Raw genomic sequence first — 15,284 nt, 5'->3', positions numbered from 1 at the left:
CAACACTGATTACTCATATACAGTATAGCATCAACATTATATGTACATTCTTGGGTAGGAGGGAGGGGGAAAGTGAAAAGAGTACTCTCTGTATGCTTGTGAAATGCTCAAAATTATTAATGATTCATGATGATCATGATGCTTTAGTCTAAAAAATTCAGTATTGTAAGCTAAATATATAGATAACTGACACAAAGAAAACCTTGAAAGTTTTAACATGGATTTGAACCAGGGTATTTTTAATGTAAACCTCCCAAGTCACTGTTATTTTTGCAACTTAAAAGAAGTTCAAGCCTAAGCATACTTTTATGCAGGTTTGTATACCAGGAAAATAATGGCTTGAAAGCTGCTAATCTTATGATGGAAATGGACCGCCCTCTCGCATGCAAATATGCCTGAGTCCAGGACGGGAAACAGAATTTATTGGAGTAGCCTAATCTGGAAACGGGGAAGCCATAGAGCGGCCACTTAGTTACAAATCTGCAAATGAATAGTCATTCTTACTTCAGTCAAACGTGAAGATGCATGTTGATACAATCTGGACGCCATGTTCTCAGAGTGTGTTGGCCTATCTCCAGTCCCTCGTCCAGCCCTAACTTCGTGTTGAACTGAGCTCGCAGACCGTACTCATGATGATACCATATAATGTGCTAATCATAGGTAATGTATACCATACCTCTTAATACTTCAACGAAATGTAGCCAGTTGGAGGCACATATCACTTCGCCAGTTCGTCACGATGTCACGATCGAAGGAGATCTAGAGTCACAACTCCAACCCACAATCACTTATTCCTGTATCTATGACGACGTCTACAGATCTCGGTACTGCTGCAGGGGCTGCTGGGTCTGCAAATGATAAAGTTACCACCGATTTCTCCTCCTCCAGGACTGCATTTCTCAGTGTACTCAGCAAAGTATGTTTTAATATAGGAGTATAGTCTATCGCCTAGCTCCTAAGCGTAGAGGATTAGTTTATACAGTTTTTATCATGGGGGAGGATATTGTACTCAAGGCAATGCCTCACTGGCCTTTGCTGTTTGTGATTCTAAGAATATGCCCTTCCTTCTGTGATTGATGATCATGTGTTGTTCCAATATGCACATGACACCAGAAATGAAGTTCTGCGTTGTGTGCCGTTCATTGTACATCATTTTGGGTGATGCTGCCATGAGAGAATTGGCCAACCTCTTGTGTGTTAAGCGTGGTGTTTCTCGTGGAGTTGTGATGGGATGGTTGAGATGTAAATTAAACTTTTCTCTGAAGACAGAGATCTGTGGTTATGTGTGTTCATGGTGCCCTGTCCAGTTGCTGAGGCACCTCGTGAGGTGCCAATTGCTGTGTAGGTTGCTTAGGCTGACAATCAGCATAATCTGAGTGGACTCCCTACTTAAATATTATAATTACAAGTAATAGAGGCTCTTATTTAAGTCCAGTGGTGTTGACCAAGTTGTGATACATGTAAAGGCTGGCTTCCATATAACTGCAAATCATCTGCATTGTTGACTGAGTCAGAGTGTCTACTCTCCTAACTCTTGCGGTGGCTCTGAATGTGTAGATGGTTGTACAGAGACCAGATATCATAGCACATCCACCTTGTGAATTGCAGGAATTACCTGCAGAAATTATCAAGCTTTTAATAAATTATCTTATCTGAGCTATGTTTTGCTGGTATGGATTCCCTCCTTCCTTCAGTACCATGTAACTTGTCTTCAGTGTGTATGAAATTAGGCTGTTCACCTTTAATCTATCACTTGCAAAAATGTGACCATATTATGACAGATCATGCAATTGGAGACATGAAGGGTGTGTGAAGATGAACTTTGAGGTTTACAGATCAGTAAACAATCCAGCATATTTTGGTTTACCAAAACATCTTGTTTTGACAGGCAGTTTCTACCATTTTAGGTATTACACTTCCTTATTAGGTTGTGATGTGCTCTGTATATTGTCATGTGATTATAACCTTAGTATGTGTACTACTACCTACATGTAAATATGTGTGTATGTTTGTGTGTAGTGTGTCTGTATCCCTATGTGATACATGTGATGTGTGTAGTGTTTGTGTACTGGATTATTTTTGCAAGGTGTAGAGTTTTATTGATTTTGTAAAGTCTGCTAATATACAAATTGTATGAACACAAAGATAGGTTAACATTTATGTGTACTAGTAAAAATATTAACTTTGTGGTCATACACAATTGTTCACAAAACACTCTAATAGAACATACACAATTATTGTGGCCTAATGGTGGTTGAGCTGTTTCAGTGATCATATTTCAACTTGAATGTAAACCATTATTTGTACCTCATGACCTCACTGATCAGATGGAATCATTACAGAGGCTCTTTTTTTTTGGTCCCATTTGTAAATGAGGTAGTGTCACTATACAGGAATACCTGTCTGTACCAGTCACTAATTCTTTCAACGAGTGACATTGTGGTTGCATTTGTGTAGTGTCAGCATTGTGTTCTGTTAGTTGTTCTGTGTTATAACTAATTACTACCTGTTGTCCTCAGGGCATGTCTAACACTGTGTTCATTTTATAGCGCTAGAGCTGAAGAACAAGGAGAGAGATAAATATGGACAGTCATCCTAATGGAATAGGTGTAGAATAACGACATCCAGATGGATCAAACACGTCTTCTGGCTATCTCCTACTCAGGTTGTAACTCTTATTGAGAATGTAAAGAAACTTATGTAAGTTTGTGTTGATGATATGCAACTTTTTCTTTACTTTTATAATTACTCCAGCCATGTCTTAATCCATCACCCTGATCCATCCTCATTTAAACAACTGGTATCACATGAGGAGGACACAAATTGTGTACAGATACATAAATTAATATCCTAGACTTAATTACGTATGAATTCTGAGGGACTGCTATATATGTATATAATTATATTAGAGTGCATGTGGCTGTTGTCTTGATTATACCCAATAAAGCTTAAGCATCTGATTATAATTGCATTTATGTGCTAACACACACACACACACACACACACACACACACACACACACACACACACACACACACACACACACACACACACACACACACACACTGTACTGGTCATGAACTGCCTTATTGGTAGGTTGTCCCGTTGTTGATTGTACTTGGTTGTATTTGCCCCGGGCCTAGTAAATAAATAAAATAAATAAATAAAAAAACATCTAGTCCCTACTCTTCAGTCTATAGCATTAGGGATTAGATGTCCACTAGTATATCTGCAGGTATAGGCAACCTCCCTTGTTTCACAACTTTCAGCTGTTCCTTTGTTTCCCTGCTTTTTTTGTTTTTTAATCCCTAATCCAGCTTAAAATTCCTAATTTTTCCTTCTACTTGTTGTATAATAGTGAAGTGCTATATTAAACTGACAAGATGAATATTGTTCAGCTGAGCTCACTTTTGTAAACTCTAGAAAGTTCAATGTCAGTACTTCATGCATATACTTCACTTTAAGGTTGTTAAGGTATAACCAAGCCCAAAAGTGCCTTCAGTTAGTTCAGTGTGACCCTAAATGCTTCCAACAGATTGCTACAAAATTTTAATTTTTTTTAATTCAATGGAATTGACTAACGGTCTGATGCCTTCAGACAAGCATAACTCATTAACTGCTAAAGCTACGGGCCTGATTTTTTCACTGTTCAATGTCACTTTGTCCTGAGATGTGCTTTTTAGCATACCGCAGTATGTGCAATGAAGCATTCAAAGACATCACCTTTGTCCTCCTTTGTGTCCCATTTCTTTTTGCTGACAGCTAAAGGTGTCAATTCGTGGTAGCGCGATGGCTTCCCTATATGGGAATTGTCATATTTTCCATGGTGCCTGGATTGATTGCGGAGGTATTTCTCCTACTGTTTTTAAATATTTTTTAGCGTTGTAAAACGGGCTTAACATAGCTCAAAGCAAAGCATAATGGTCACTGTCACTTTCGAGTTAATAATTGATAGCTGGGGCACTTGAATCATCCATATTGTCATGGTGACTGGATTGATTGCAGAGGTGCTTCTCCTACCTGTTCTTCGTCTGTAGCACTGTGTGATGGGCTGAACATAGCTGAAAACAAAGCATAATAGCCACATCACTTTCAAGTCAGTCTGGTGCCATCCTTTCTTTTGATGCAGTATGCGTGGGTTCATCAGTCATAATAATGTTACAAAATACTGTATTTGACCGGTTAATAGCCGCGGCTCACATAATAGTTGCCCCCCGGATAGTAGCCGCTTGAATTACTGTCATAAAAGCCACCCTCGGATAAGAGCTGCGGCTTGCATCTGAATATGCTGATTCAAGTGCTGATGACACACGTTTGAAGGAGAAACTAAGCAAAGAAGTTATTTTAAGTCTGGAAATAGCATTTGTGAGAGGAGCCAAGTGGATTAACAGTATTAAAGGATGATTATACAAGGTCAGCCATTTGAAAATCCGTATAAGCACTGCAGGTTACTGCCACACTAGCTCATAGTAGCCGCCCTCAGATAGTAGCCACCTTTGCATAGTACCTGCATCATTTTAAAGTTATAGTATCCATGGCTATTAACCGGTAAAATACAGTAAGTATAAGGAAAAATTAAGGATTCAAGTTTGATTATAGAAAAAGTAGGGAAGCAAGGAGGTCACCTACACCTGCAGGTGTACTAGTGGACAGTTAATCCCTAATTCTATCTACCTACCATGACTCAATTAGGGATTAAATGTCCCCTAGTATATCTGCAGGTGTAGGCAACCTCCCTTGTTTCCCTATTTTCTTTCTATGATCCCTAATCAAACTTAAAATTCTTAATTTCATCATTAAATAATTGTTTCTGGTACTTAATCACACATGTAGACAAACGTAAAGCTCTATCATGAGGTGCAGTTATACAAGAGAAGAGTTCGTCAACTGTGCTAGACTCTAATTTTCACATGGTATATATGACCAATAGCAACGCTGCACTTATCAACAAAATGATCTTCTGCAGTATGGAATTTGTGCTCCACATGAAGGAAATTGGATTCCAAATATTAGTACACATCACATGGTGACTACAAATCACACCACCCCAAGAGAGTAAATTGACAGAGTTTTTTATTAAATGTGTGTGCTTAACAAGTATATGTTAATAATTTATAATTTTCTTGGAAGTTTTATTAAGGGAATATACCTAACAACCAGACTCTATGGTAATAGTGTGACTGCTCTATCAATCTTTAATCGAGTTGAATTGTGCAAATTGTAGATCTTCTTACCATTGTTAGTGTTTAAGTGTACACATGTAGTTAACAAGGTTTATGCTTCACCAGTGTCAGACCTGCATTCACCTAGTGACATTTAAGGAGTTGAGTACCTTTTGTTTATTACTGAAGATATTGATCTGTGTATGGTTCTGTTTATCTGTGTAGTCATTCTATTGGTTGTGTTTATTCTCCTCCAGATGAACAAGTGAAGAACTGGTTTATGATGTAATCCTACACGTCTACACTTCATGTTGGCAACACCATCTTGATCGTGGCCACAGAAATATGACCAACTAGCATATGTTTGGCTACCGATGTTGACATGTCCACCATATACAGGTATGTACATGTTCTATGAGGTAGGTATATATATTAGTGTATGAATAGGACTGGAGACCAGTTAGTTATCTAAACTGTTATCATGAAGCAGAAAAATTTCTACCAGCAAAAATTTCCATTTATACTGTAGTTGTTTCAAACTGACTAACTTGCACAGAAGTATTGTACAGGTGAATAATTCAGTACAGTAGTACTGTGTATTAAGGACCATGGAGGTTTACGTATTCTCACATAAAAGAAACCATTCTCACAGTACCTTTACCATGCCTTGGAAGTATTGATGAGTTACTGTATAACCAAGCCCAAAAGTGTCTTCAGTGTGACCCAATATGCTCCCAACAAGTTGCTACAAAGTTTTATTATTTTTAATGTAGAGGAATTTTCTGCTGATTGACTAACTTACTATTGCCTCCAGACAAATGTAACTTGCTAACAGCTAAGGCCGTGAACTAGATTTGTTTACTGTTAGACATCACTTCAGCTTGACTGGTGAAGTTTAACATATCACAGTATGTACAATGTGCACTAACTTTTGTCCTCCTTTGTGTATAGTAAAGAAACTGCACAGTACATCCATACAGTATGTGAAACCTTGTGTATTATGTGGTTAATTTGTACACTTCAGATGTGTTTGGTTTTGTCAAGATTTCTGTTGCTAGAAATGTGTATATGTGGCAGTGTGCGGTAGTGTATGTACGTGTATATGAGATGTGGTAGGTCACAAACAATACTTTGTACCCTAGCAGATTGGTAGAGTATAAGCCTAACAGTTTGGTGTATAACATAACAACCGACATTTTATGCAGTGTGACGGACCTTCACTGCAGGCCCTACCATTATTATCATATAGTAATTGTGTACCGTATAGTGGGGAAACTTTTGGAAAGGTTAAATTTTCAAAAAAAAGAGTGCTTGATTGAAAATTCGAAAAAATGTTTTCAAAACAATGCCTCTTTACCGCACCGCACCGTAGATAATTAATTCAAGCAGGAAGCTAACGGTGGTTGTGTTGATCACATACATAGCTAGAATTTGCTGCTTTGATTGTTCAGTATAGCTAGATAAATGCCCAATCTGGCTTTGATAAATCTCTTCTAGCTATCCTAGGGTCTTCCTTTGTAGGTTGAACCGTGTTGTTTGGAGGATTTCGTCTCTGTAGCCTGCAGATCGAGCTGCAGATTGTGCCATAGCTAAGTACATGGTATTTTTCAGCCCATATAGCTAGATGTTTGCTGATAATTATAGTCTTTCCTAGTAATTTCTTGTCTCTCGAGCTCTTATAGGCTTCAAGACTCATTGTGTCATTCGTGTTCGCTCATATGCGCATGTGATAGCTATAATACATTAGGCCTATAGCTAACTGATATTAGTAGAAACTATGCATGTGTGCACTCACAAAAATCATTTATATATACCTAGCTATACTTTCTTTGATTGTCACTTCAAAGCTGGAATGTACTACTATATTTTTGAAAAGATATTTTCGAAAACACATACTAGTTATTTTCGAATTTTTCGAACATTTCCCGATATATGGTATTGCATAAGAGTAAGTGAATGAAGTGTTATACTAAACTAATAGGATGAGTGTTCTCATTTTTCTCAATACTGGATAGCAAGAATCTCGACGTCAATCCTTCATGTATTCATTGAACTGGTAGTTCATTTCCACCCATACACCACTTTTTCATGTTATTACATGTTTTGCTTAACTCATCTTCTCAGAAAACACTGCTAATACAGTGCCAGAAATAAGAATTCATCATTGACTGGTCAAATGTTCTAGCAAGATTATATTTGGTAGGCCATTTCCAGATTTGATTGGCCATCTTGTCTCCTGGGAACAGCAAGTGGTATGTAGCTGATGTGCTTCTGAGGACAGCATCACAGGATATTATACTATTGGACACCACAAGCAATCCTTCACAGATCACCAGCATATGGAACACCTAGAAACATGTTTCTAACTCCACCACGTACATTTTAGGAGCCCATTTTCATATGGGCTCTTATTAAATTTGTTAATCAAAATGTGTGCATCAACTAATTTGCATGTATTCTATGACTAGCTACCTTACAGCATGATGACTAAAATAAAGCACGAGAGCTACGAATATATATCAGGTTAAACACCACGGCTTTGGTAGTAACCACACCTCATCTATAGAAGAAATGTGCTCCATAGTAACCACCACAGTGATTCGGCTACAGCAACAACCGTTACCATCCTTTACGTTATCCATGTCGAGCCAGCTTGCCCTTGGCCATGAGATTATGATATGATTTATCATCTGATATTGCTGGTTTCCATTGTTTTACATTAAGATTGATCGCTCTCTGCTCAGTATATCCCTGATGTCAGTAACGTGGAAAGGGGCATCACTCCTGGCCAATGTGGCTCAACTGGATCCCACCAAAAACTGGACACAAGTCGCTTTAAATTCCTCCACTCAGTAGACTCGAATATCCTCAAATGTACATAGTCTAAATGCTTCCAATCTTCCAAAGTCTTCGCAAAACAATGAAGTTTAAATCTACTAATACAATGTGTGCACCAAAATATTGAGACCTCAACAAGTCTCCTGTCGTCTGTGGTCACGTGGTAACATCCTATGGGCACTCCATCATCACTGGGACGTTGAGCAGCTGTGAGGTACGATATCAGCTTGATGTGACATCTGTTATAAGTTGCTTGATTTTTAATCTGTGAGCTTCTACCAACTGTCTTGCTGCTTGTCGGACATTTGACTGACCAAGCCTCCAAATAGTCGGTCAAAACGTAATTTTTCTTGGAAATGACCAATGGCCAACAGTTATTTCTGGCACTGTAATATGTAGTAGTACACATGTAGTTAACAAGCTTTATGCTTCAGGAGGTACATTTAAGGGTTATGTACCTTTGTTTATTACTGTAGTTTTTATCTGTGTGTGGTTCTGTTTCTCTGTGTAGTCATTCTATTGGTTGTGTTTATTCTCCTCCAGATGAACAAGTGAAGAACTGGTTAATGATGTAATTCTACACATCTACACTTCATGATGGCGACACCAACTTGAATGTGGCTGCAGAAATGTGACCAATGAGTAAATGTTCAGCTACCGATGTTGAGATATGACCATATATGTACATGTTCCAAAAGGTAAGTATATAAGTGTACAAATAGGTCCTGGACCAGTTAGTTATCTAAACTGTCGACTAATTTCAAATTTCAAATGAATCCTCTATTAATTGAAGTGTTTAAATGGTCTATAATTTTTTAAGAACAAGTTTCATGTACATATTAGATAAATCAGAAGTCAATATCATCCCCAAGGGTTTTGTATGTAATGTAAAAAGTCCAGAATTTAGTATCGTACCAAGTATGACTTCTCATTTTAGAGTTTAAAACTTCTACTTGTGTGTAATATTATCCACTAAGAGTAATGCCTGTAAGGTCAAGTAAACAGATAAACTAATGTGAGGACCTCCATATTGCTAATGACCATCAGATATTTTACTCTTCAATACAAGTGTACAGGGTAGCATTATAACTTTTTAGGTATGGATTGTGGTCACCACATGTGGTCTCCACAAAGCACCAACAAAATACCTTAATGTGTACAATGGTATAGAGTTCTTGATGTCAGCAGTAAGGTGTACTTGAACATGGACTTGACTCAAACTAACAGTAAACTGTCTTGACCATGTTGCTATGTGTATTCTGAAATTCTAGCTACAATTAATTCACACACAACTATCAGTTGCCCTGACTGTTAGACATGAGGATACATGTAGTTTATAGACATAGCTGATATACTGGTAAAGCTAGCAGAATAAGTAACATAATACCATCTATGCTACATTACAGGTATTAGCCCATTCAGATCCATTTTAAGACTGTGATTATATTTGTATAATTATAAGAAACAATTCACTGTAACCTGAATTGCCTGTGTTGTGGGGTGGCACCCAAATGAAGAGAATGTGATACTACAGAGCCTGAGGGTTTCTAAATTCCATAGAACCCTGTGTTTTGAAGTCTGACTTATTTAGACCACAACCATCCTATATGGTGATAATCTCAAGTAGCATTCTTTGTTATTCAATTGAGACCCACAGGCTGTGGTCTTACTAATATCGTGTGAAGTTCTTTACCTATTGCTACAGTTTTACTGTTGGGATGATCAGTGCTGCTTGTGTGACAACGTCAAGGTCAGTGAATTGTTAGGTTGAAAATTTAGTATCTTAATTTTGTTTATAGTTTGTCTATTCCTTTTATTGTGGATAGTATACCATAACTGCATGGAATTTATCGTGCAGTATGGTATCCACTATAGTTGAATCATACAACCAAAAATCAGTATTGCAATACCATTGTGGTACCTTGGCAGTATTAGTTACTCTATAGGTAGAATTAAAAAGTATCTTCAAATTGCAGTTGCTATTAAATTGTATTTTTTTTATTTTGTGGAAATTTCTACTCAATTAATTAATGTCTTTAGGCATTGTAACTCAATAACAGATGAGATTATGTTATTTCACTGTTAAAAGTTATTTTATATAGCCCAATGGGTACATTTTGGCATACCACAGTACATATAATGCACACACCATGGACTTACCTTTAAGTTGTATCTTATTTCTTTTCTTGCCAGAGCAAAATGTTGACTTGTAGTAGTACATCTATGGCTTTGTGTTTAAATTAAGCTGTAGTATTTTAACCACATCTCCACCAGTTGAAGTAAGCAAATTGTTAACTTCTTCATGTTTAGGACTGTGTATTGGGTAGAACATAACAGCATGTACATACCTTACAGTAGGTTCCTGGTAACATACATGTCACATGGTTAACATTTACAGTAGGGTAAGGAAAACTGTCCCAGGTAGTCTATTAGAGCAACCCATGGCCAGTTAGTAAAACCTTGACAGTGGAGTAGGATTACCTCAAATGTAGTCACAAGCAATAAAATTATGTAGATGTACATATGTGTATACAGTATTTGTATACAAATAATCATATGTGTGCAATATTAGGAAGGGGAATGCAAAAACTTGTACATCATGTGGGCAGAAATGCCATATCAGCCATGGCAAATGTAGTAAATGTAAAACGAAGTTTATTTCAAAAAAGAAGCAACCCGTGTCACCATCAAAACTACAATGGAAGCACATGGGTCCAATATGGAAAGGACTAATGTTGAAGGTTTGCAAGTGTTTCCAATTTCTACATTAGTTGTTATTACATATCTGTCTGTCATGTCAAAATTGGCTCCTTAAAGGTGTTGGGACTGTTAAGCAAGCTCTGACATTAAAATTGTTGTTTCATTACACATTTACTAGGATTATTTCCATGTGCATTGTGTGTAATTGTGTGTAAGACAGAATCTTTTATACGTATTTGATAATGGCGACCAATAAATTACATGTGTACATAACCATTGTATATGTGACTAGCATTGATGTAGGTGTGGTTACGTATAGCTACCACATTTTGTATGATTTTGGCATGAGACCAACAGTTACAAAAGTATGTAAAAGGAAGTTACAATGACATATTACTATAATGGCTGCTATCAGAAGAAGTGTGGTTTTAAGCAATAAAGCAACTGTACACTGTAGCTCTTAAGTTTAAGATTTCTAATCTACTGTGGCTATAATAAACATTGTGTGATCATTCATACATACATATGTGTCATCAAATACAATCATACACATGTATGTGCATCATTTCATGTTTCCTGTGAATGTGATGTGTTGTAAAACATTTATGTAAGGAGCATTTTATTGTCCTCAATATGAGGAGCAGTATTTGTAAGGTCAATAACTTATGTGCATGATTTCCAATATACACGTAGGCTCTTCAGCTGCACAATGGTCAATATGACATAGCAATACTGGCGTACAATCACAATCGCAAACAGGACAATGTGATAACATTTGGGACACCTGGGACAGGGAATAATTTCTTAAATGATCATTCAGATGTTGTGGGCATGTTCTTATGATGAAAAATAGTAAGATGTGATATGTATATTTGTATGTACACTGTGGTACTGCATATGTGTATTTTCCATTCTTCTTATATAGTGGCTGACAATGGACCGTCTACTTCTCAACAACTGTAAGTATTTATGCTGATAATGACACTACATATTTACTTCAATATTATGTAGTGTCTGGTGTTGTAATCCCTCCAGTGAATGGTAAGTATTTATGCTAATAACGACACTAAATATTACGTAGTATCTAGTGATGTAATCCCTCCAAGGAATGGTAAATATTTATGCTGATAACGACACTACATATTTACTTCAATATTACGTAGTGTCTGGTGATGTAGTCCCTACAATGAATGGTAAGTATTTATGCTGATAATGACACTACATATTTACTTCAATATTATGTAGTATCTGGTGATGGGATCCCTCCAAGGAATGGTAAGTATTTATGCTGATAATGACACTACATATTTACTTCAATATTACGTAGTGTCTGGTGATGTAATCCCTCCAAGGAATGGTAAATATTTATGCTAATAATGACACTACATATTTACTTCAATATTACGTAGTGTCTGGTGATGTGATCCCTCCAAGGAATGGTAAGTATTTATGCTGATAATGACACTACATATTTACTTCAATATTACATCATAGTATCTGGTGATGTGATCCCTTCAAGGAATGGTAAGTATTTATGCTGATAATGACACTACATATTTACTTCAATATTATGTAGTGTCTGGTGATGGGATGCCTCTAAGGAATGGTAAGTATTTATGCTAACAATGACACTACATATTTACTTCAATATTATGTAGTGTCTGGTGTTGTAATCCCTCCAAGGAATGGTAGGTATTTATGCTAGTAAAGACGCTACATAATTGTTTCAATATTATGTGGTATCTGGTGATGGACTGCCTCCAGTGAACGGTCAGTATTTACAAACACACTAAGAATGGCTGGCTTCACTGCTTGAAGTTTCTTAGTTTACTAGAGTGGTATATCCCCAGTATATGGAACAGTTAATTGTTTGGAATTTTAGTAGCTTTTCAGTAAACCTGCATTCACTGATGATGTTTACTGAGAGTTTAAAATTACTGACATTTTACTATCAGTATAACTGGGCACAACTACAGTAAAGCAGCTTAACAAATTAGTAAACTAAGAACCTTCAAGCAGTGCTTTGAGCTAGTGGTAAGTGTTTTCATATTTAAAAGGTAGTATACAACTTTAAAGGTACAAACACTGTAAACAGGAAAGCATATGTGACCACATTTTACAAAACCGATCCAAATCGCACATCAGACAAAATCAAATTAACACCACAAGTGGATAGCTACACTATCGTATTACTATTGACACTCAGTACTACTCAAACTGCTTGAGTCTGGTTATAACAGATGTCTTTTCTGGGTGGTGTGGAGAGCTCAAAAGGCAGTTTCTGGACCTGGCTTGGCAAAAATCATTGGTTTACTGGTGATAATGTTGGCCAGATATTGTTTCTGTTGATTTTGCTACAAGTCACTAAGGAGCCAGCACAGCCCTATAATCTCGTGGCTGGACTCCAATCATGGTCTGCCTCCATTTTGAAGTCTATTTCGTGCCCCCACCATCCCCCACCCCTTTTGAGCACTCGTGATACTAATTTGCTTGTCCAACTGCTCAGATTTTCTATATTATTTCGCAAGAAACTACAAGCAGCTACTAGCAACCCTTAGCAACCACCTTGTTGCTATGGTAAAGGGTGCTATTCCTTGTAGTAAAACTCTAAACTCTATAGCTAGTTGTCAAGTAAGTAAAATCACAATAGCCAACATGGATAGATAATATGCAGTAGTATTGCAGATTATTTCTACTAAGGCTAGTTCTGTTGGCTAATCATTTCAATGGTACATAATTTTTTTTTGTTAATTTTACTCAGTGACTGTCAATGTTGTGAGCACTACAAGAGGCTGGACAATGTCACAAGATCGAAGTATGTCATAATTGTGTACCACTTGTATGTATCATCCAATCATCATTCAGGTAAAAAGAGAAGATGTCGTTGTGGTCTGTGTGAGGGATGTAAAGCCAGTAACTGTAACATTTGTAAATATTGTAAAATACCAACACTAAAGAGGCATAAAACATGTATGTATGTTTTTAAGTTGATCAATTAAAGTTGACAAAATACAATATTCATTTAATACTTCTATAATGATTTGATTCAACGAAAATATAATTTAATTGTCAGTCTTGCTATCACTACTGCTGTATGCATAATCTGATTGTTCATGTTCTAACTCTTCCTGCTCACGGAGATCTTCTACAGTTCTATCGTGGAATAACATTGCTCCTTCTTTCAACATTTCCACAGCTCCAGCTTTTGCTTTTCTTAGGATGACAATTTTTCCCAGGAGAAATCTTTTCTCTACTCTTACACTGATATCAGCCAAGTGTAGTATCCTAAGTGTGATAATTATATAGATACAAGTGCATCATCATCATCAGTCATTTTATACAAAACAAAAATTTTACGTGTTGTATAGTTAAGTATATACACATCATAGAATTTATTAAGTAGTTTCATATAAATTAAGCATTAATATAGAGTGCTATATGATGTACGAACCTCAAGTTCTACTATCACCATCATCGTGCAATTGATCATGGTTAGTTTCAACTGTGCACAGCATACTTTCAGTCACTGCAAGTAACAACATAATTATATACATAATAGCATGGAGTACTGGTGTGTATTATTCTGTATGAGTAACTGTTTTATTAGAGTGTTTTGATCACATGTTCTCTTGTTCTTGTATATACACACACTTGTCTATAACACTTTTGTGCACCCATACAACACACTATCCCAGCCTGTTCTTATTGTGTCAGACATCAGTGAACAGAACACTCATCATGACCATGTAGCCAGTAACAACTATTAGCTGTTAACATTGCTACATGTACAGGAGGATCTTCATGGCTTTTGTGAAGGCAAGGCTTTTACAACATGAAGATCTGAGGGTGTGATCTCTAGTGGGTTGTTACTGTATAGACATATACTGTAAGTGGAGTCATTGTGGGATTAGCCATTTTGAAATTGTCACACAATGTTAAAATAAGTGTGGAAGACTGAACAAGTTTTTGTTCAGTGAAGAGCAGAAAGCTTGCACTGTAGTACTGGTAGTTTTGGAACATGGCATGATGGCAAATTCAAGGGGGTATTCTGATCTGTGTCCTTCGCCAAACTCGCTTTGACCCTTGACTTTTACTGAAAACGCATTAACTCTTGACTAAATTCTAGTAAAATTACATCTAAGCTGTTGCCTAAAAGTATCAATCATGCCTGGTATACACTTTACAAACTGTGTTGTTCTTTAACCAGCTGCATGCAAATTTCCACCTTTTGACTTTCACTTTTTGGCTGAGTACCGAGATCAAAGAACAAGTGTCACCCCCTTGCAATCTTAAATGTGACTCACTCTTCACAAGGAGAATGAATAGTCATACTTACTTCAGTCAAACGTGAAAATGCATGTTGGAACCTGGACGCCGTGTTCTCAGAGTGTGCAGCACCTCGTCCAGCCCTAACTTCGGGTTGAAGCTAGCTCGCAGAACTGTACTCATGATGATACCATATAATGTGCTAATCATAGGTAATGTATACCTCTTAATACTTCAACCAAATGTAGCCAGTCGGAGGCATATATCAACTTATTCTCAGTCTTATTTACACCAAATACGTGTATAAACATTTTGGCG

The 15,284-nt window shown here is 36.9% G+C and overlaps 2 protein-coding genes and 1 long non-coding RNA gene across 16 annotated transcripts in view; 1 reads left to right on the top strand and 2 right to left on the bottom strand.

Moving 5' to 3' along the window:
- LOC136252597 (uncharacterized) overlaps positions 1–926 on the bottom strand; it is a 56,063-nt gene extending 55,137 nt beyond the window's left edge. The window contains exons 1-2 of the mRNA XM_066045075.1: positions 677–926; positions 505–626 (exon numbers count right to left, since the gene is read on the bottom strand). Of these exons, the coding sequence (XP_065901147.1) occupies positions 505–549 (45 nt within the window). The 5' untranslated portion in view covers positions 550–626; positions 677–926. The remainder of the gene's footprint in view (positions 1–504; positions 627–676) is intronic.
- Positions 319–13,717, top strand: LOC136252599 (uncharacterized). 12 transcript variants are annotated; one of them, XM_066045085.1, is made up of 20 exons: positions 625–916; positions 1,782–1,907; positions 2,550–2,700; positions 5,420–5,561; positions 8,544–8,698; positions 9,706–9,750; positions 10,573–10,741; positions 11,394–11,552; positions 11,626–11,659; positions 11,712–11,741; positions 11,789–11,811; positions 11,864–11,893; positions 11,946–11,975; positions 12,028–12,057; positions 12,110–12,139; positions 12,195–12,224; positions 12,277–12,306; positions 12,359–12,388; positions 13,462–13,515; positions 13,566–13,717. In XM_066045085.1, the coding sequence occupies exons 8-20, from the start codon at positions 11,540–11,542 to the stop codon at positions 13,697–13,699; spliced, it is 498 nt and encodes a 165-aa protein (XP_065901157.1). In that variant the 5' UTR covers positions 625–916; positions 1,782–1,907; positions 2,550–2,700; positions 5,420–5,561; positions 8,544–8,698; positions 9,706–9,750; positions 10,573–10,741; positions 11,394–11,539; the 3' UTR covers positions 13,700–13,717. The 12 variants fall into 12 exon arrangements, 11 of the variants coding, with proteins under 11 accessions (XP_065901157.1, XP_065901154.1, XP_065901155.1 ...); XR_010699727.1 differs by lacking the exon at positions 1,782–1,907 and having other exon boundaries at positions 319–916; positions 12,359–12,470; XM_066045082.1 differs by lacking the exon at positions 1,782–1,907.
- LOC136252601 (uncharacterized) lies at positions 13,696–15,233 on the bottom strand. Of its 3 annotated transcripts, XR_010699734.1 has the most exons (4): positions 15,190–15,233; positions 15,037–15,139; positions 14,152–14,226; positions 13,696–13,985 (listed from the first exon to the last, which is right to left on the bottom strand). It is a non-coding gene; the product is annotated as an uncharacterized lncRNA (long non-coding RNA). The 3 variants fall into 3 exon arrangements; XR_010699733.1 differs by having other exon boundaries at positions 15,037–15,227; XR_010699732.1 differs by lacking the exons at positions 15,037–15,139; positions 15,190–15,233 and having other exon boundaries at positions 14,152–15,020.
- Positions 15,234–15,284: the final 51 nt, after the last annotated feature.

This window comes from Dysidea avara, chromosome 4 (assembly GCF_963678975.1).
Source record: "Dysidea avara chromosome 4, odDysAvar1.4, whole genome shotgun sequence".
In the NCBI taxonomy this organism is placed as follows: domain Eukaryota; kingdom Metazoa; phylum Porifera; class Demospongiae; order Dictyoceratida; family Dysideidae; genus Dysidea; species Dysidea avara.
The sequence above is the reverse complement of the archived record's forward strand: the minus strand, read 5'-3'. Positions and strand labels throughout refer to the sequence as shown.

Bases quoted from the DNA above. Each gene is read 5' to 3' on its own strand.
- LOC136252599 (XM_066045084.1), top strand. The intron at 11,742-11,788 runs GTAAGTATTTAT...CGTAGTATCTAG, and splicing joins TGTAATCCCTCCAGTGAATG to TGATGTAATCCCTCCAAGGA. The intron at 11,976-12,027 runs GTAAGTATTTAT...AATATTACGTAG, and splicing joins TGGGATCCCTCCAAGGAATG to TGTCTGGTGATGTAATCCCT.